The 20,549-nt window shown below is 50.9% G+C and overlaps 1 protein-coding gene across 1 annotated transcript; it reads left to right on the plus strand.

The window, feature by feature from the left end:
• The first annotated feature begins 2,413 nt into the window (after positions 1-2,413).
• Positions 2,414-20,227, plus strand: LOC142567813 (insulin-related peptide 4-like). Its single transcript, XM_075677958.1, has 3 exons — positions 2,414-2,497; positions 3,430-3,651; positions 19,865-20,227. Exons 2-3 carry the CDS (start codon positions 3,438-3,440, stop codon positions 20,047-20,049), a joined length of 399 nt encoding a protein of 132 aa, XP_075534073.1. The 5' UTR covers positions 2,414-2,497; positions 3,430-3,437; the 3' UTR covers positions 20,050-20,227.
• The last annotated feature ends 322 nt before the right edge of the window (positions 20,228-20,549 follow it).

The raw sequence follows: 20,549 nt of genomic DNA on the forward strand, positions 1-20,549 counted from the left end.
GTGGTGTTTGTTTCAGCAAGTGGGGGAGACAGATTAATGTTGCTGCAATATCTATTATTCAGAGCCAAAACTTTGGCATAAAAGTACAAATACACGTGCGTATATGCGGTTCCCCCCTACACGTAATATAATTAAACAAACTTAAGAATGAAAAGTGTCAAATCCAGTCGATTCCACGGCATCAAATTCTCACATATTTCCTCCTTGCGGAAATAGACTGCGTAAGCTGGAAGTGCCACCGCTCAGACAAATTTATGTGTTAAGTTCCCAGTGTACTGCACAGTGCTGCACTGTGCACAAGCAATGTAAAAAAAATTAGTTCACATATCAGTGAATTTACATTAAATTATGGTGGTTTACGTGCAATACCACGATTTGATTATGAGGCACGCCATAGTGGGCGACTCCCGAATAATTTGGTTCGCCAGCGGTTCTTTAACGCGCACCTGAATCTAAGTACAAGGGTGTTTTCTCATTTCCTGAATCTAAGTACAAGGGTGTTTTCCCATTTCACACCCATCGAAATGCGGCCGCCATGGCTGGGGCTTGATCTCGCAACTTTGTGCTTAGCAGCCGAACACCATAGCTGCTAAGCAACCACGGCAGGTAAATATAAGTGTGGAATTCTACATATTGTGTGGTGCGTCATGCACAGAGGTGTGCAATACGCTCACATCATCGTTATTTTAGAGCGAAGCTTTCTTTGCCTCTTCCTTCGACTTTCCCACTGCTGCTGCTGCTGCTGTGGGCTGCTGCAGTCGCGCACACCGCTTCGGGGGCTGGTTCAGAGAGTGTGCATAGATGACAGGGGCGAGTAAGACAGGAAAGGCAAGGGGAGAAACTCGTTTTCACCCAAACCTGTCGAATGTGCACAATACCCTCTGGAGCTGCCTGGCCGTCGCCAAACTAGTCGCTTAACAGCTGTAATCATCCGTGACTCCTCTCAGAAGGATTGCACAAACAGCTGCGCTTCCCTTTGTAGTAACGTGCGAGGCCAGAGGAGACGCAGATAAAACTGTAGAGAGGAGAGGGAGAGCGAGAAAAGGAGGCAGTTCCCATACAATAGAGGGAAGGGGGAGGAGGTGACGTGAGTAGGCAAGGAAACCCCACTACTATGCGACATCAGTTGCGGGGACACAGGACGCGCTTAAGTTATAGTTACGGTGCAGTGCGTTCTGCTATTTCTGAAAAATAAACGCCAAAAAAATATGTCAAGCGGGCAACTTATGCAGGGCGCGCAGAAGCAGAGCTGCATTAATTAAAGCGCACCGCAGGGTCCAGGCGACACTACGGAAGCGGTCGACACCGAAATCAAGAGTTCTGTGCCCGTCGCGTCAGCTTTGCGGCTGTGACATTGCTAGAGGTCATGGATTTGACCCCAATCGCGGCAGCTGCATTTCGGCGGGGGCGAAATAGAAAACGCGCGTGTACTTAGATTTTGGGAGACGTTAAGGAACATCACTGTGTCATAATTAATGCGGAGTCCGCCACTACGGCTTGCCTCATAGTCCGAGTGTGTGGCTTTGTCACGTACAGCCCCATAATCCCATTCAAATTTAATACTTCTGCCACCATGCGATGTGCCATGTGAGGCAATGACAACGCTCAAACCTCTCAGATGTTATAAAATATGGCGCACAACAACGCCCCAGGAAAAGCCCTCTCCTTGTGTTTTCTGTGTACTACGCAGACAAGCAGTAGTGGTGTACGCAAGGTAACGCTTAACATCAACTCACCACTCTAGTGTTAAACTAAACGTTGAAGAAATTGAGCTTTAGTCGCCAACAGCAACGCTAATTATCGTCAATTAAAGCATCCAGCACGGAAAGCTTGGCTTGCATCGATTCCCACAGTGCGTGGGATCTGCAAATTTTTAACTGAGCGGGTATTTCGCTACATCTAACTTATTTACAATTAATTTTGAGGCACGCACGTGATTCTAATGCAGACCTGACAGTTTCGTCGCTTTGGCGATCAGTTATGCTTGGCGCATTTCTAGCAAGGTAATGAGACTACTTAGCTGGTTGCGTATCTATTTTTTGTAAGTCGCTTAAGCGCAAACATCTGCTTCAGCGGAAACCTCTGCTTTAGCGTTATCAAAACAGATCTTCATGAAATAAAGAATATCTCCTCAAACGATGTACTGCAAAAGTTCGACGCAAACAGTGCAGTTCGCACACATATTTAGGGGTCCATTAGAGCTGGCGCTGCTCATTCCTCGAAATAATTAATTCGAGTTGGTTTCTTGAGTGCACAAGACTGCCCCATACTCGTGACGTACGAGGCCGACGGATCAGCACGAAAGTAACGCGTGCCTCATTCAGGTCTCTGACCGAGGCACGCCATGTCTCGCTTCTTCCCTTACTCACACTTCGCGCACGCGTCTGAAAGTATTTTCCCTCTCTCGAACACCAGAAAACAACGGCTGTACGCTCCTGCGTGTGAACTCGTACTGAGCCTACTCGCCAAGAAACCGAGGACGCGAAGCGCCTGAAGGGTAGGCAAGGAAATCTTTGCTTGAACTTGCAGCGCTGGTAACGGGTCAGGGAGGAGGTGTCGCACCTGTTTCAAAGGGGTATTTTCATTTTCTCGGGTGCCCAGACACGCGAGAGCTACGCCATTTTTGCGTGACATTTGTGGCGTTCGTGAACTGCGAGAGGAAAATGTTGGAACTGTGCCAAGCTACCATTATGGAAGACGCGGTTTTTTCCGTTTTTTCCCTAGCCGATAGCAGCACGCACAGCGCGCGAAGCGGCGTCTAACTTCCGTCAAAATGGGATCACACAGCGGCTCATACAGCGTTCGTAATGGCGAAACATACAAAAGAACTCATTCGTTGCATTAGCCAGTCGTCTGCGGCTCGCGACATATAACCAACCTGCCCACCGACCCCCATTCGCGCGCGCCGGGTCGCTCCGCTTCCCTTGGCTTGAGGCCTAGCATTTTCCCATTCCTGCTACCACCGTGGGTGACCTTTGCCGATTACGCCTGCGGTTCCCGCTAAGGGGAGCGACGTGGCACGCAGCGCAAGGGTCGAGTCACTACAGCGGCCGCAGTCCAATGAATGATGACACGCTGCTAGTGCGAATTTGTTGTGTAGCACGCTTCGACATTACGCACCCTTTAGGGGCCGCTGTGATCCCGTCTGGACTGAATTTAAGCGGCCGTTCTTGCGTAGTGCGCAGTGCCATTGGCTAAGAGCAAATGGAGAGTGGCACGCCGTCCTCTGCAGTACTTAGACAAACCCAGATTGCGAGAAGCAATGGATTCCCGCGACTAACAGTTGCGCAGATGGATCGGGTCAAGGCGCGCATCTCTCGCGTGTCTACATCCTTGACTCAAAATATGCGTTTCGAAGAGTGCTTTCGGCGGAACTTCGGAGACCGAAAGAGAGAGAACGCAAGTTGAAAACTGTGCGTTCCCTTGCAGCAGCAGCCATGGCCTCTTCCTCCTCGGTGGCAAACGTGGCGGGCTGCGGCCTGTTGCTGCTGCTGCTGTGTGGTCTCGCGGCCTCGTCTCTGATTGAGAAGCGCACCCGGTTCTGTGGACCGTACCTGGTGGAAACGCTGGATGCCCTGTGCGGCGGCGTTTTCTTCGACCATTCCCAGAAGAGGCACGCCGGCCGCCAACAAATGGCGTTGCAGCCCATGTGTAAGTACCTACGTATTAACCTTGCCCGAGGCACTTAAGAAAACCTACAGGGGAAGGATTAAAGACTTGTATGGGGACAGTATAAAATAGCTTCAAAATTCGTCCTATAAAGATAGCGCAAATTTATAAATAAAGAGCAATGCTTTTGCGGATCGTAAAATCGACACAAGACAAAAGTTGAAGAACGATGGAAAATTCAAGTCACCAGCTGTGAAACGAAAAGACAGAAAGACTCACTAGAGCCAAAATTTAGGCCAGAGGACTTGTATTCGTCAGGGCAAGTCTTGTCGAGGATAGTCCGAGATCGTGACGTGCCTTTACGAAAAAGACATTCTCGGATCATCAGCGCAATAAACGCACACGATATATGCCCAAACATTTTATACTACAGGTTATACTAAGGTGGGATCCATGTCAGCAATTGGTAGGAGGCAATGGAGGACCTTATGCCTTAGTGTATTAGAGGATGGATTGCGCAACATTTTGACGAGACACACAAAAGAGAAACACACACCACAGAGCGCTCTGCGGTGTGTGTTTCTCTTCTGTGTGTCTCGTCAAAATGTTGCGCAATCGAACCTTAATATGCTATACCAACATGCCCAGTCGTCAACCTTGGCAAATTTTATGCCTTTGGGCGTATTAGGGCAGAGGCTTGGGCAAGTTGCTTGCGGTGAGTTGTTCATCTTTGTCCTTCCTTTCCTACTTTCGTGCGCATACGCAAGCACCGCTGTTATGCTTGGGATCCAATAATGCCGAACGACCCCATGCGGTGACTTGAGACCTATTGCACCAGAGGTGTCAGAGCCTAACTCTGAAAACAACAGCTAATCAGCTCATGGAAACCAAATACAACTCTCCTGTTAGCTATTCTAATTCACCGTGCAGAAACATTTACCGTACCTAACGATGCCATTGAACACCACGTTGAGAACAGACATGGCAATAGAGTGTTTTAGTTGAGCGACTTTACGGTACGCTCCGCTCCGAGTGGCCCCGCTAAGCCAAAGCGGAGCGGCGGGCGATTTTCACGTATTAGTTATACGTTTAGCGTAGCGGAGCCGACCTTTCGTAGTTGCAGCGCGCTCTGGCCAAATTCAGAGCAATGAAAGAAAATAAAAACACTGATTGATCAGTTTTATAGAGTAAAACGTATATATGTTTATATATAACTTATTTCTCCATGAAGTATCTAGACGTGCGTTTGTAATGTGTTACCGGTCCATTTTACCTGATGGAATATAAAGCTATAATAAAGCGCCGTCTTGGGGAACGCCTTGCTTTGCTTTCTGCATCCAATCCAATCCTTTCTGACGCCAATGCTAGCCAAAGCGCTGCGCAGCACGCTCCGCTCAGGCAGCTTCTCAGCGGACCGTGTTCCTGGCTCCGCTAGCCCGCTTACGGCTAAGCGGCCGGCGCATGCGCATTCGTGCTTCCGATCCGCTTAGCTGCTTAGCGGAGCGTAAACACGCTCAACTAAAACAGTCTAATGTGGCGTGTGGAATACATAGAAAATATCCCTCGCAGTCTATATTTGCAAAGTGCCATCTTCTGTGCACCTTTTAACTCTAAAACATGAGTTTAAACATGAGCCCTTCACCGCAACAGATGCGGCGTACATGAAAAATTCCTAGTTTTAATTGGCCACTGGAAGGAGCATACAAGATGTGACCGTGATTTCGAAATTCTATAAATGTCTCCTGCACTTTACATTGTGCGTACTCTATACTTCTTGGAATATTCTTAATATGAGCAGTAGTTTCCAACTAACAATCGTGTTAGTGCACCGACAAAACATGAGCACACATTTTAGCTGTAACTCGGGCCGCAAAACATTAACAATTTAGGAACTTCTAAAGCATGTTTCTAGTATGGCACAGAGTGTTTCTACTGAGTTTTACTTTGGTATGTTTGACAGCTCTAAGACTTCGTACAGTGGAACTTGAGTTGCCACTCAGGCCGCAAAGCATTTATAATTTGAAAATTTCTGCAGTATGTTTCAAGTAAAGCAAACTTTGTCTCTTTTAATGCGGTTTTGTGGTATGCTTGACAGTTCTTAGGCTTGCAATAGTTGAATACACTCTCGAGCTGCAAGGAGCAATTAACTTATGTATGATAATTCCCACCAATACCACAAATCACGCAACACCATAGATCTTGTTAATGCCGACGCTGAGCCAATCAAAAGTGAACTGTGTGCTACTGCACTCATAATTATTTTTCATCTGTGTTTTGTAGCTTGAGAACCTATTCCGTTGAAAGCCCCCCAAAGTCATCTTTGAACGAAATGCCTGAAATAACGAATACCGTTCAGGGTATTAGTTATTTCAGGCATAAGTAACCTAAGTAATGGACTCAAACTGCCTTCGTCAGCTGGATGCGACCAAATTAACAGCAAGCTTCTTAAAAGTACTATTGCACCACCAGCCAAAATCTTAACGTAATATTTACGCAATCATGAAACTCAGGCGACGTCCGCAACGACTGGAGAAAAGCGAAAATAATTCCTTTCCTTAAAACAGGTCACCGCATTAACGTTAGTAATTACCGTCGAATTTCCCTGACAAGCATTTCATCCAAATTACTGGAACACAAAATAGCGTACAGTTTATTGACTCACCTAGAATCAATTAATTTTTATTACTCCAACGAGCACGGCTGCAGAAAGTTCTTATCGTGCGAAAGTCAACTCGCCGAGTTACCTTTTACATCACATGGAGCTCTCATACAAGTAGACGCCGAATTTTTAGACTTCTAGAGGGCACTTGATCGTGTAATTCATTCTCTAATGCTTAGCAAACTCTCTAACCTCGGCTTACTACCGAACCTAACCTCATCGATTCAGCACTTTCTCAATGGACGCAAGCAATTCATTTCAGCTAATAACGATCGCTCGCCACTAACCGGCGTCGCTTCAGGAGTACCTCAGGGCGCTTGATTATCCCCTTTTTTACTTTTGTATGTATCAACGACCTACCGGCTAAAATTAGTACAAAACTACGGCAATTTGCTGATGACTGTGTCATTTACAACCCAATTTACTCGTATGAAGACTCCTTGCAATTACAACATGACTTGCATATCACTGACGACTGGTGCAACAAATGGCATATGCCACTAAATCTCTCAAAGTGCAAATCAATGTCATTTACTCACAAGCACACCCTCAATACCAACACTGACACGATTAATAATGTGTCTATTGAAGCCACATCAGCAGACAAATACCTCGGATACATATGACATAATCGCTATGATGGAAAAGCCACACAGCAATTATTTGTTCCAATGCGCCATGAACGCTGGGCTATTGAGCACTGCAACACAAGAGGTTAAAAACTGGCATACCTAACGTTCGTCCGTCCCAAACTAGAATAGGCATAGTCCACTTGGCATCCCTCAAAGCATATCTATCTGACCGCGCATTTGGAATCGATCCAGAACCGGTCCGCTCGCTTCATCACCTCAAGTTACTCATCTCACGTCAAAAGACGTGGAATGCGGGAGATGGAAATTTAAGACGATGAGCAAAACGTGAACAACGTGAATGCAGGAGCCAACGTTTCGACAAGTGGACTTGTCTTCTTCAAGACGACGTATGCTTTCCTCGCCACAATATATATAGGTGGGGTTCTTCTAAAGCGGAGAGGCTGTGAGACGGGAGGATGCGGAAACGAGGGAAAATGTGTTAGCGTGTCGAATTGAGAGTAAAGGAACGCTGTGTACAAGGTCAAAGCCAGGGCACCCCCCCACTCACCCCCCCCCCCCCCCGGCCACACACACACCTTGGTTTGTCAACGCACGTGCGTTAGCCGGCGTGTCAAGGGCGTCTGACACGCCAGCTGACAGAAAAAAAAAGGGGGGGGGAGATACGCCAAGAAATCAAACTAAGTGTTGTTGCCTATAGCTTGAAGTTCAGCATAGCGAATAGATTCTAAAGCTCCCTTTGAAACGTTTATGCCTATTGATTGCAATGTCTTGAACTTATGGATAAGGTATGATTCTCTGTATTTTCATTCCCGTTCATAACGGAAATTTGACTGTAAGATGTAGAGCTTAAGTTCGTCAAAGTTATGACCTGGTTGGTTGAAATGCTCGGCGACGGCTTTGGGAAGCTTTTTAGCTGTGTCCGCGCGATGTCCGTTTAATCTGACGTTCATTGATTGTCCTGTTTCACCAATATATTGTTTCTTACGGAAGGAACATTCAAGCATATAAATCACATCCGAACTTGTACAAGTGAAGCTAGATTTGACTTCATGTGTATAACTATTTGCGGTGCTTTTAATTTTAATGTCACTTTGAAGGTGCCTGCATGTTTTGCACCTAGGGCGACAACATGCTTTTATTATGGGGGAATGCTGTTGGCTGACTTTTGCGTGCACTAACATGTCTTTAAAGTTCTTGTTTCGGCGAGAGGTAACCCTGGGTACATCCGGGAACGCTTTTCGCAGACGCTCGTTACTTGATAATGTTAGGTGGTATTTTCTTAGGATGTTGTTTATGTTTGAGAGTGCGTTAGAATATTTTGTTATAAAGGCCGGCGGTCTGTCAGATCCTAATGTGGGCTGTCTCTTCGCCAATTCCGACTGTCTCTCCAATCTTGACGCGGCATCATAAGCTCTATCGAGAGCAACTTGGGGATAGTTCGTTTTTAGACGCTCCCCTACACTTGTAGCGAGCGGTCGCATTCCCCCTCGCTCCGACGACCACGGCACTCGCTACAGCCCTCGTTGTGAGAGGAGAGGTTTTTTTTTTATCCCTAACCCTAGCTACTTGTTAACCTTCTCGCACGACAGCGCTCTTGAGCGTAGCCCTTTTTAGGGCTTCCAGGGGAGAAGGTATGCGCCTGTAGCCGGCCGTTTCGGCCCTTGGTTGGACCCTGACATGGATGACACCCAGGACACAGTGCCCGGGTTTCGTCTCGGCACGCCACAGCCTCGCTCGCGAGCACTGGACTTGCTACTTTTGGAGGCCCGCCGTATGCTAGGTTCGGAAGGGATGCCAAAGCGCCTGTCACCGACAACCCGTAAGAACGCCGGCCGCAAGAACGCCAACCGCCACGCACGTGGCAACCGCCATCGCCGAGAGGCCGCCAACACCGCTGCCGCCGCAGCATCTCTCGCCGAGATGGAAAGCGACAGCAATGCCTCAGCGCCTACGTCTCCGAGTAGCAGCACGATCTCCTCCTCGCCGGCCACCAGCTCTGACAGCACGGAGTCGTCGCCATCGCTCAGCGCCTCGTGTAGCGGGTCACCAACCTCTAAACCCACGAGGTCTGATCGTTCCTCGTCTGCATAATTGCCCGCCTCACCGCTGACTCGCGTTGACAACGAAACTACGACCGCTGCCGCGACGGAAAGCAGCCCACCGCCATATCTCGAAGCTCCGCAACATGGCGAACAACAAGCGAACGACCCCCGCCGGCGCCATGACAGCCACCCGGCGTCACCTTCCCTAGCCCTCCACGTGGCAGCGGTTGCCGAGCATTCGCAGAACGGGCCAGCTCCCCAAGCAAGCGCCGACAAGTCAAACGGGGAACAACAAAAGCCCCCACTGGCCGAGCCACCCACTCGTCCGCGCACGTCAGAGCGAGAGAGAGAGGGTCAGTCTCCCTCTCCAATGACTCACGCCGGGGCCGCACCTGCGACAAGCTCTCAAGGTATGAGCAACGACGGCGCCGAAGTGAAAAAGGCAATGGGGGAAAAAGGAATGCACTCCTCAACCGACCCAGCTATCTCGGCGCACCCGCGCCCCAGCTGTGTTCTCGGGCCGCTCCAGCCGCTCGCTCCGCAAAGCAGCCAGCAGCAACAGCCCCACACCGAGCCAGAACGTCGCCCAGCACTCATCTCCGCCTCGGATTCAACCGAGCAGGCTAATCAACACAGCGCTAGTCCCCCCTCACTACCCAAGAGGGCCGGGAAAAGGAGGCCGCGCTACAGGCCTCTCGAGATGATCCCGCATACACCCTCGGTCGACGCCCAGCTCCAGGAGAACGCGCTGACATGGTCCTGTTTCGTCCCCAAGGGAAGAAAGGCAACTTCCTGAGACTGACGCAAGAATCTATCGCCGCACAGCTCTCAGCTATTCAGGGAGCACACCGCGTGCGGGTGAACTTTCGACGGAATGTTGTCGCCGTCGACTCGCTCCCGAGGGCAGAACTGTCATCTCCTACAAGTCCGCACCGTCGGCGATGTGCCAGTGAGGGCGAAAGCTCTCACAAAAAACACCTGTGCTGGCACCATCTTCGGTGTCGACCGCTCGTTCGACGCGGACACAATAAGAGACCACCTTGAAGCCTCCGTGACCGTCCTCTCATGCGAGCGCATGGGCCACAACATAGCGGTGCGATTCGCCGGCAACGCCGTTCCAGCCGAAGTGCTCCTCTTCAAGCAGCGTCGCACGGTTCGTCCCAGTCTCCCGCGGCCACTCCAGTGCGATCGATGCGGCTTGTTTGGTCACGCCGGCGCAACATGTTCGCGCGATGCCCGCTGCCTCCGTTGCGGAGAATCACCGCCGACTGCACCGCGCAGAGGCCGCGCTGCATTAACTGCAGCGGGAATCACGCAACCTCGGAGCCGCGCTGCCCCAACTGGCAAATGGAGAGGAAGGCTGCCGTACTGTTGTCACTGTCGCCAGAGCCTCTCACGCGACAGCAGGCGATCGCTAAAGCTCGCGCCTCATCATACGCCATCCGACGGAAGCAAGGAGCAACCACCCGTCCTTCCGCGGTCGTACAACCTGGGTTGTCATTCAGAGACGCGCTCAGCGGTCGCGGCGCCCAGCCGGCGGAGCAAGCGCAGACGCAACAGCCCACTACCTCCGATCCAAAGGATGCAGTTATTGCGGCCCTCGCAGCAGCACTGCGCGTCCTCATAGAGACAGCAGCGATGGACGACACTACTCGGCAAATGTGCGTCGCGGCCCTTGCAGCCCAGCAAGCCCTGCGCCAGCACGGATAGGCGATCTCCGAAACGTCGGCCGCGCATCCTCCAGTGGAATGTCTGCTCGATTCGCCGCCGTCACGCTGAACTCGCCGAGCACCTCTCACTACACGAATACGACGTGCTCGCATTACAAGAAACTTACGCGCGTCCCGGCGAGTTTACCCTCCCCGGATTTGTGGCCTGTCACAGTGCCACCGAATGCCAGTCGCAGACCTGCAACAAGACTCATTGTTGTGACCCGCTGCATTCGCCTGGACGGTCCCGCGCATCTCTGTATGTTCGCGCATGTCTCGCGCAAGCAGACGTAAATGTCACCGACATCGTGACCAGTGGCATCGAGTGCGTGGCCGTGACTGTGCGTGTTGGGGGTGCCGACACCTGTGTCGGCAGTGTTTATGTTCGGCCCGTGCGTCGGTGGGACAGTTTGTTCGTGGTTGCGCTTGTCGCTCGCACCGGAGGTGACTGTGTGGTGTTGGGTGACTTCAACAGTCACCACACAACATGGGGGTGTCCGCACACCGAGCCGCGAGGTAGGGACTTGCTGAACTCCATCCTCTCTGCGGGCCTCCTACTTCTCAACACCGGCAGTCCCACATTCGTGCGCCGGGGTGCGCGGAAGAGTGCCATCGACTTGTCGCTTGTGAGCGAGGGTTGCCACTACCAGTGGCGACGCAGCCCCGACACTCAGGGCTCCGATCATTACCCGATCTCCCTCGAGCCGCACGCTACAGCCCATGGACCGCGGCGCTCCTACCGTGTTACCGACTGGACACAGTTTCGGAAACTCTGTGCCACGCCCCCTACTGCGAACACAGATTTCCTGACTCACGTGACACGTTGTGTCGCCGCCGACACGAAATGCTGTTCTGTGCCTGCGGGAACGCCGGTGCTCGACATCAAGCTGCTTAACCTTCGAGCTGTCCGGCGCCGCGCTGAACACCGAGCCATCAAGAGTGACAGAAGAGAGGATTGGACTCTCTACAATTGCCTTGATGCGGCGTGCCGCCGTCATGCCAGGCAGCGGCGCAATCAGAGCTGGAGCAGTTTGTGTGTGTCGCTCGACGATACGCGCAACAGATCGCGCCCGTGGCGCATTCTCGGCGCTCTCCTTCGACCAAAGCTCCCTCTCTGTCCTGCGCTTTCCATCGCGGTCGCACAGGGCTTGAGCGCAGAGCAGCTCGCGGACGCGTTCGCCGCCGCTTTTGCACCGCCGCCGCCGTTGCTTCCGCCGGATGGCCCAGTTTTCGAGCTTCCTGAGCACAACAAAGCCGCTCTCCTCGCGCCGCTTCGCTACTTCCCGACGAATGGAACTCAGCAGCAGGTGAAGGCGCTGTGCACGGAGGACTTCACCTTGAGCGAGCTTCGCATCGTGCTCAACGCTCGTAGGCGACGTTCTGCGCCGGGCGCGGATGGAATCACCTACCAGACGTTGCGAAACATCGACGACGAGCAGCTCCCATCGCTGTTGGAGGTGTACAACCGCGTCTGGCGCACCGGCGTCGTCCCTCCCGAGTGGAAAGAAGCAACCGTGGTACCTCTCCTCAAGAGTGGCAAACCGCGAAGCAGCGTGAGCTCCTACCGCCCCGTTTCACTCACGTCTGTCGCCGGTAAGACACTCGAAGCTATGGCACTTCGTCGTCTGGAGTGGATTGCGGCGGCACTCGACATATTCGCTCCCGAGCAGAGCGGCTTCCGCCGGCTGCGCGCAACGGCTGACGCCCTGGCCGAGGTTGTCGCTACTCTCGAGCAGGCGGCGAGTCGTCGCGAGGCCGGCTACCTCGTCCTGCTTGATGTACAGGGCGCCGTCGATGGGCTGCCGCATTCTACGATCGTCAGTGCGCTTCACGAGCTCGGCATCACCGACCGGCTACTCGACTACGTGCGAGCCTTCCTGTCTGATCGCACGCTTCGGGTGCGGGTTCGAGGTGCGCTCAGCCGGCCGCGCAGTGTGTTTTTCTGGTGTTCCGCAGGGCAGTGTTTTGAGCCCCTTTTTGTTTAATCTTGCCCTCGCGCGACTTCCGGACTACATCCCAAAAGCGATGTCGCACGAAGTACGGGTGGCAATCTACGCTGACGACATCGCCCTCTTTGCGACTGGCCCTACTCAAGTCGGCTATCAGGTGCGCGCATCTGTCCAGACTGCAATTGACGCGGTGGACCAGTACATGGGAAGCATCGGCCTCCAGCTGTCGGTGACCAAAACAGAGGCACTACTGGTACACCCTCGAGGAACGCGAGCATGTTCCGAAGCGCCACCGCTGACTCTGCGCCGTTGCCCTCTCCCGTGGCGCAAGAGCGTCCGTTACCTCGGCCTGCAGATCGACTGCCGCGTCAACTTCAATGCGGCCGTCTCCCACATCTGCAAGCAATCAAGGAAAGTCGCCAGCGCAGCGCGCTCTCTTCTCGCACGTGGACACGGATGCACGCCGCAACTCGCACTGCGCGTGTACAACTCTGTGGCCACATTGAGGGCACTCTACGCCCTCCCCACCACCAACGCGAATTGGAATGCCATTGACATGGCGCACCGTACTGCGGTGCGAGAACTATACGGCCTCCCTCGCTCCTCCCAAGTAGGGGCGACACTCGCGGAAGTGGGAAACTGGCCGCCATCGCTTCGTGCACGAAAGCAGGCGCTCCACCACATTGAGCGCCTGCAGCGCTCACCACAGGGCCAGCGGCTCGTCTGCAGACTCCACTCCCTGCCGAACTCGGGAATGGGCAAGTGCGCCACTGAGTTCTCAAAGCTCATCGGGTCGTCACCACAGCTCGTCTCCCTGCCGTACTACTCCAATCTGCTCGACGTGAACATCGCGGTGCCTGGCGTCGCGTCAAAGTGCCGAACTGCGGTGTGCGCCATGAGACAGGAGACTGCCTCCCTACTGCACGAGCGACTGGCAGGACGACTTCTCGTCCACACCGATGGCTCGGTGACGCCGGACGGGTCTGGTGCTGCGGCTTGCACTGCACTGGACATCTCGGAAACGCGCCAGTGTCGACTGCGCTTTGCCGCGTCATCGACAGTGGCCGAACTCGCCGCCATCGATGTCGCTGCCGACCTCCTTTTGGAACATCCGAACATTGTGTCAGCGGCCATTCTCACTCACTCTCGTGCGGCGCTTTGCATGCCGGCCAGGGACTACGCCGGAGTGCCCCTTGTTGTTCGAGTTGGCTGCAAGCTGCGACACATCGTGAATTAAGGCTGCCACCTGGCGCTTCAATGGATACCCGCACACATCGGATTGCCGGGCAACGAGGAGGCTGACTCCCTCGCCAAGGCGGCGCACGGTGAGCGCTTTCCCCTCACCCACTTGGTGACGAGCTTCGATGCGGCCAAGACAGCGGTTCTGCGCAGCGTCACTGCGCAACAACCCGATCGGCGCGTCGCGGCGGGAACGCCCCCGCGCCTGCTCCCGCGTGCGGGCCTCTCTCGGGCTGACTACGCCTTCCTTCTCCGCCTGCGCATCGGCTGCTACAAAACAGCGGCGTGCACACACAGGCTCACGAGAACCGGCAGCCCCGTGTGTGGTAGATGCGACGGCGTGGAGACACTGGAGCATCTTCTACGTCACTGCCCGGCCTTCAGGACCGAGAGGGAGGCTCTGTACGCTTCCTACCGCCGATGTGGCTTGCCATCCACCACCCTGCAGTGCCTACTCTTTCCCAATGCTCCCAGTTCCATCACCAAGCGGTAATTTTCGGCATTGATGGAATTCTGTGAAGCAACACACATCAGAGCGCGGATGTAGGCCCCGCAAACGCTTAGCTGCATTGTCGTCTTTTCTGTTTTGCTATTCCGGTCTCTCTCTCCTTTTTACTTCCGGTCACTATCTCCATCTTTTTCTCCCCACGCCCCTTTCCCCGTGCAGTGCTGTTGAGATGTCCTCCTGTGAGAGACAGTTACGGCACTGCACTTATCTCTTCCATTTCTCTTTAAAAATCACTTCACACAGTTCCTTTGTGCTAGCGTTGATTTAAGGTCATTTAGGTGGTGGATATAATCGTGGTCTTCGCTGCACATTCTTCTTATACGTTTCGCTTGTCCGACAAAAATTCCTTGCTTGCAATGTCGCGGGTGATGACTGTTGTAGTCTAAATATTGCTGGCTATCCGTAGGCTTCCGGTAAAGCGTCGTTCTCAGTTTTCCGTTTTCTATGTAGACCGTCGTGTCCAGGAAGTTGATCTGACTAGGAGAGTGGTGAGCAGTAAATTTAATACTCGGGTGAAAGCGATTCAAATGGCTAATTAAGTCGGTTGAGGCGCTTGTGCCGTGTTCCCATAATATATATATGTCGTTAATGTAACGAATATAGGTGTTGGGTTTTAAAGGCTAGGATTTCAGCAGGTCTGCTTCAAGCTGTCCCATGAATATGTTCGCATACGTGGGAGCGAATGGCGTACCCATGCTAGTGTCGAAAATTTGCAGGTAGTGTATAGAATCGAGTTGGCGACAGTCACTACCAGTATATGCACGAACACATCCCACCAGGCCAACACTCACCACACATTAGCTTAAGAGCGGCGCCACAACACACACCATCCGAGACCTCATTGCTGCAGCACCACAGCACATCACACATTTCTTCATTCTCTGCGGGACTAATGACCTTAACCACAACACCGGTGAAAACGCAGTTGAGGCCATGAAAACGCTCATAAACGATTTGCGCACCAACAGACCAAACGCAGAAATCACCTTGACAACAGTACTTCCCATGATTGCAAACAAACACAGGCTACTTATTCAACAATCAGCGACACTCCTAGCTCACGCACTAGCGACACGTAAGCTCAATGATTTTCTTCTTGACATTGGAAACCACGAAAACGTCGATGTCATCCCCCACGCTGAAATACACCAGGACCCCGATATTCTGCTCGCCCGGGACGGACTTCACCCCAATTTTTTTGGCGTCAAGGTAATGGCTAACAACATCAAGTACTGGCTCTGGAACTCTTTTAAATCGACGCAACCTACAACACCAATAAATCCTGCGTCCCAGTTAGCTTCAACACAGGAACACACGCCTGAAATTTTCAACACCAGCTCGCATGCACGTTCCACCGAAGCTAGAACCCAAGAAGCGTCTACACAGATGGTGGACGCGGAAACAACACCACCTTTACAACATCCGCGCATACGGAAGCCCACAGCCACCCGCGAAACCTTCACGCAAACAGCTACATACACCAACAAGCAAACCGATACGCAGACAGACATCGGTGCAGGCCTCGACAAGAAATTTAAGCGTAAAAAGACACCGCCTGAAGATTTTTCGCCCCGGACGTCTGCCCGAACCAAACAGAAATGACTGCCACGCACTAGGGATAGCACACGCAACAACAAATCTCGCCCTTTCCTCCAATCCCGCAAACTCGTCGCCAAACAAACAAATTACAGATTTCACCTAAAAACTTACACTAGCTGCATTAAACAGAGGAAAATCCCAAAAGGTCTCAGAATTGAGGTTAGATGCGTCCTCGGTTCTTAACCCTTCAGGCTATTATTAAATTGGAATGCTGTCCTAGAAGATGCATCGCTCTCCCTTATTGACTTTCTCGAAGAACACTGCAATGAACAACTTATGATAATCTCTGATCAAATCGACAGCATAAAGTTAACTGAACCGGGAAGAAGAGAACTTAAACAATTCGTCCAAACTAAGGAGGAAAAATTACTAGATAAATACCAGCGCAAACATATTAGAGCTCCAGATCCACCCAAAGAAACTAATGTAACCCCTGCAGCACGTAGATCCACCGACAGCCCTACAGGCAAGCATCCAGAGCACTGCAGCAATGTAGTAGACATATTCCAGAGTCTGAGTCCCGAAGAAGTTGATCTCCTGAAACGTGGTCTAACGTTTTGTCCGGCGAACAACGCAGTAAACGAATACGAACTCCACAAAGACATAACAGAGTTTTCACGACGCATGCGCATCAAGTTCTTTTTCGGTAGACCAGATGTAGGAAAAGAAGATAGAGACTCTCTTAGACCACCTAGCACGTGGACACCGGAAACCGAACAGTGCCCAGACCTCGATTTATACTTAAAACTGATATCAAAGGAAATTCTAGAGTCAACGCGGCATTGCCGGAACTGCAAAAAATTGACCCCCGCTCAACACCAAATCCTCAAAGAACTTGCGAAAAGGAATGATATTGTAATAAAACCAGCAGACAAAGGCGGCAGTATCGTAATCTGGCCTACAGAAAAGTACACGAATGAGGCCTCTGAACAACTGACCAACCACACCCATTACAGAAAACTCGACTCTAACCCAACTTCAGATTACAGCAATATTTTGATAAGCACAATAGCGGAGCTGCTGTCCAGGGAACAAATCACGCAATCTGAATATCGCTTCGTGATGCCCAAGAACAAAGCAGTAGGCTGCTTTTATCTTCTTCCTAAAATACATAAAGTTCCGGTCGAAGAAATATTTACAGCAAAAATCCTAGGTCGGCCTATTGTATCAAATAACAACACACCTACTGAGTCACTATCTAAATTCTTAAATCACCACCTGTCAAACATACCCACCACCCTACCATCTTTCGTTCAAGACACGCCGCCCTTCCTTCGAATTATCGACGGCATCAGCGCCAACCAAATCCTTTCCGACCGCGCTACTAGTCACTTTGGATGTTTCTGCCCTTTACACCAACGTTCCCATGAGTGAAGGAATAGAAGCCGTTTCTAGATCCCTCGCAATCAATCCCCAAGCGCACGCTCCTGAAGTTTACTTATCGCTCGTTAGGTTAGTCCTCACGCTCAACTATTTCGAATTCGATTCTATACACTACCTGCAAATTTTCTGCACTAGCATGGGTACGCCATTCGCTCCCACGTATGCGAACATCTTCATGGGACAGCTTGAAGCAGACCTGCTGAAATCCTACCTTTTGAACCCCACACCTATCTTCGTTACATTGACGACATATATATAATATGGGAACACGGCACAAGCGCCTTAATCGACTTAATTAGCCATTTGAATAGCTTTCACCCGAGTATTAAATTTACTGCTCACCACTCACCTAGTCAGATCAACTTCCTGGACACGACGGTCTACATAGAAAACGGGAAACTGAGAACGACACTTTACCGGAAGCCTACAGATAGCCAGCAATATTTAGACTACAACAGTCATCACCCGCGACATTGCAAGCAAGGAATTTTTGTCGGACAAGCAAAACGTATAAGAAGAATGTGCAGCGAAGACCACGATTATATCCACCACCTAAATGACCTTAAATCAACGCTAGCAGAAAGGAACTATCCCCAAGTTGCTCTCGATAGAGCTTATGATGCCGCGTCAAGATTGGAGAGACAGCTGGAATTGGCGAAGAGACAGCCCACATTAGAATCTGACAGACCGCCGGCCTTTATAACAAAATATTCTAATACACTCCCAAACATAAACAACATCCTAAGAAAATACCACCCAATATTATCAAGTAGCGAGCGTCTGCGAAAAGCGTTCCCGGATGTATCCAGGGTTACCTGTCGCCGAAACAAGAACTTTAAAGACATGTTGGTGCACGCAAAAGTCAGCCAACAGCATTCCCCCGTAATAAAAGCATGTTGTCGCCCTAGGTGCAAAACATGCAGGCACCTTCAAAGTGACATTAAAATTAAAAGCACCGCAAATAGTTATACACATGAAGTCAAATCTAGCTTCACTTCTACAAGTTCGGATGTGATTTATATGCTTGAATGTTCCTTCTGTAAGAAACAATATATCGGTGAAACAGCACAATCAATGAACGTCAGATTAAACGGACATCGCGCGGACACAGCTAAAAAGCTTCCGAAAGCCGTCGCCGAGCATTTCAACCAACCACGTCATAACTTTGATGAACTTAAACTCTACATCTTACAGTCAAATTTCCGTTCTGAACGAGAAAGAATATACAGAGAATCATACCTTATCCATAAGTTCAAGACATTGCAACCAATAGGCATAAACATTTCAAATGTAGCTTGAGAATCTATTCGCTATGCTGAACTTCAAGCTATAGGCAACAACACTTAGTTTGATTTCTTGGCGTATCCCCCCCCCTTTCTTTGTTTTCCTTTCCTTTCCTTTCTTTCTTTTTGTCAGCCGGTGTGTCAGACGCCCTTGACACGCCGGCTAACGCGCGTGCGTTGACAGACCGGGGTGGCGGAGGGGTGGGGTGGGGAGTTGTGCCCTGGCTTTGACCTCGTACAAAGCGTTCCTTTACTCTCAATTCGACAGGCTAACACATTTTCCCTCGTTTCCGCATCCTCTCGCCTCACACCGTCTCCCCTTTAGAAGAACCACCCCTATATATACTGTGGCCATGGTGAAAGATAGTATTCTTCCATCGTGACTGTGGCGAGGAAAGCACACGTCGCCTTGAAGAAGACAAGTCCATTGTCGAAACCTTGGCTCCTGCATTCACCTTGTTCACGTTTTGCTCATCATCTCACGTCAGTGTTTCGTCACTCAAGCAATGACTTGGTCTGTCACCGCTCGCATCACGACGTGTCATATCTCGCCTTTGCCTGCTCCACTCTTTCTTCTATCACCGGAAATCATGTCAAGTGCCCCTAAAATCACAACATAAAGCGTCCTTTCGACTCAACCATGCCAATGTAATAGCGCATGTAAACGGCCACACGGCATATATTAACTCATCTTTTCTTTTCTTAATGCAATAGTTTTGGGGAATTCCTTCTCAGAACACATAGTAGCATACACCGAACGCGAAGAATTCCGCAGGAAACCAAAAAATGCACTAGGCAGCCACAGACGGCCACTGTTCCTTACACTAACACATCTTAATGAATATCTGACTGCTCCAATTTTTGTTCTACTGTTTACCTTTATATTTTGAATCCATTATCAATTATATTTTTTTACTTCACTGACTGTGTTTCTGCTGTATTTTTTGCATTTTTGTTCAAATCATAGAAGTTCACATGTATTTATGTCCCCCCTTTGTAATGACTTCGGACCTTTAGAAAGAAATAAAGGAAATGAAATGTTTTACTACAAGGTGCCTAATCACTCAAAACACATCTACCTCAGCTTGTACGTACGCTTCAGATGCTCAGCCTCCTCCAACTTTCCCTCTGCTGTTTGCAAAAGCAGTGAGTGCAAGGTCCCCGAGTGCATTTTCGTCCGGAGATGATGCGCTGCGCTGCATCTGGCCGCAGTAACAGGTTTGCTGAAAAGAAGAATGACAGCAGCGAGACATTCCAGAGACTGACACTAAGCCGCGTCGCCGTTTCGCAGGGCTCCCGTGGGGGATGGAGCCGCGGTTGGGCTTTCTGGACGCCAAGGCGGCTCTGCAGCTGCTGCGGCCCGCCGCCCACCGCCAGGTGCGGGGCATCATCGAGGAGTGCTGCCACAAGAGCTGCTCCGTCGCGGAAATGATGTCCTACTGCGGACGGGACAGGCCTACCAGCACGAACGAATAATGCAGAGGATGTATTCACGAAACTATGCCGCAACCGTTTGCCTAACTGACGCGCGCGAACATTTCGGGAGATAAATGTGGGTTCTGTTGCGGCGTCGTGAGTGCCCAATTACAGAGTGCAAGTCCTTCTTGTATCAAAGAACGTCGTCAATAAAGCCATTGCAAATTTCCGGTCGTAATTTTATACTTTCTCATTCTCACGGATGTCCAGTTTCTGGCAAATGTCAAGGTGAGTTGTGGCGCAGAAAACTACAAGCACACAAGAAAGCGCGCGTGATACGCAAGGCTACTGTGTCTTCTCTTGTACTTACGGCCTTTTTCGCTATTACTCGCTTTAACGTGTAAAGTGAACACCGCATCCCTGACCAAGGAAATGATTTGCAATCAAGCTGACACACTGTACATGTCATCCCTTCCGGAGTGGTCCATGGGGAATGCCATGTTGGGCTTATGCACCAGCCAGATATCTGGCCTCCGCTGCAAGGCGCGCCGTTCTGCGAT

This window comes from Dermacentor variabilis, unplaced genomic scaffold (assembly GCF_050947875.1).
Source record: "Dermacentor variabilis isolate Ectoservices unplaced genomic scaffold, ASM5094787v1 scaffold_14, whole genome shotgun sequence".
NCBI lineage: Eukaryota > Metazoa > Arthropoda > Arachnida > Ixodida > Ixodidae > Dermacentor > Dermacentor variabilis.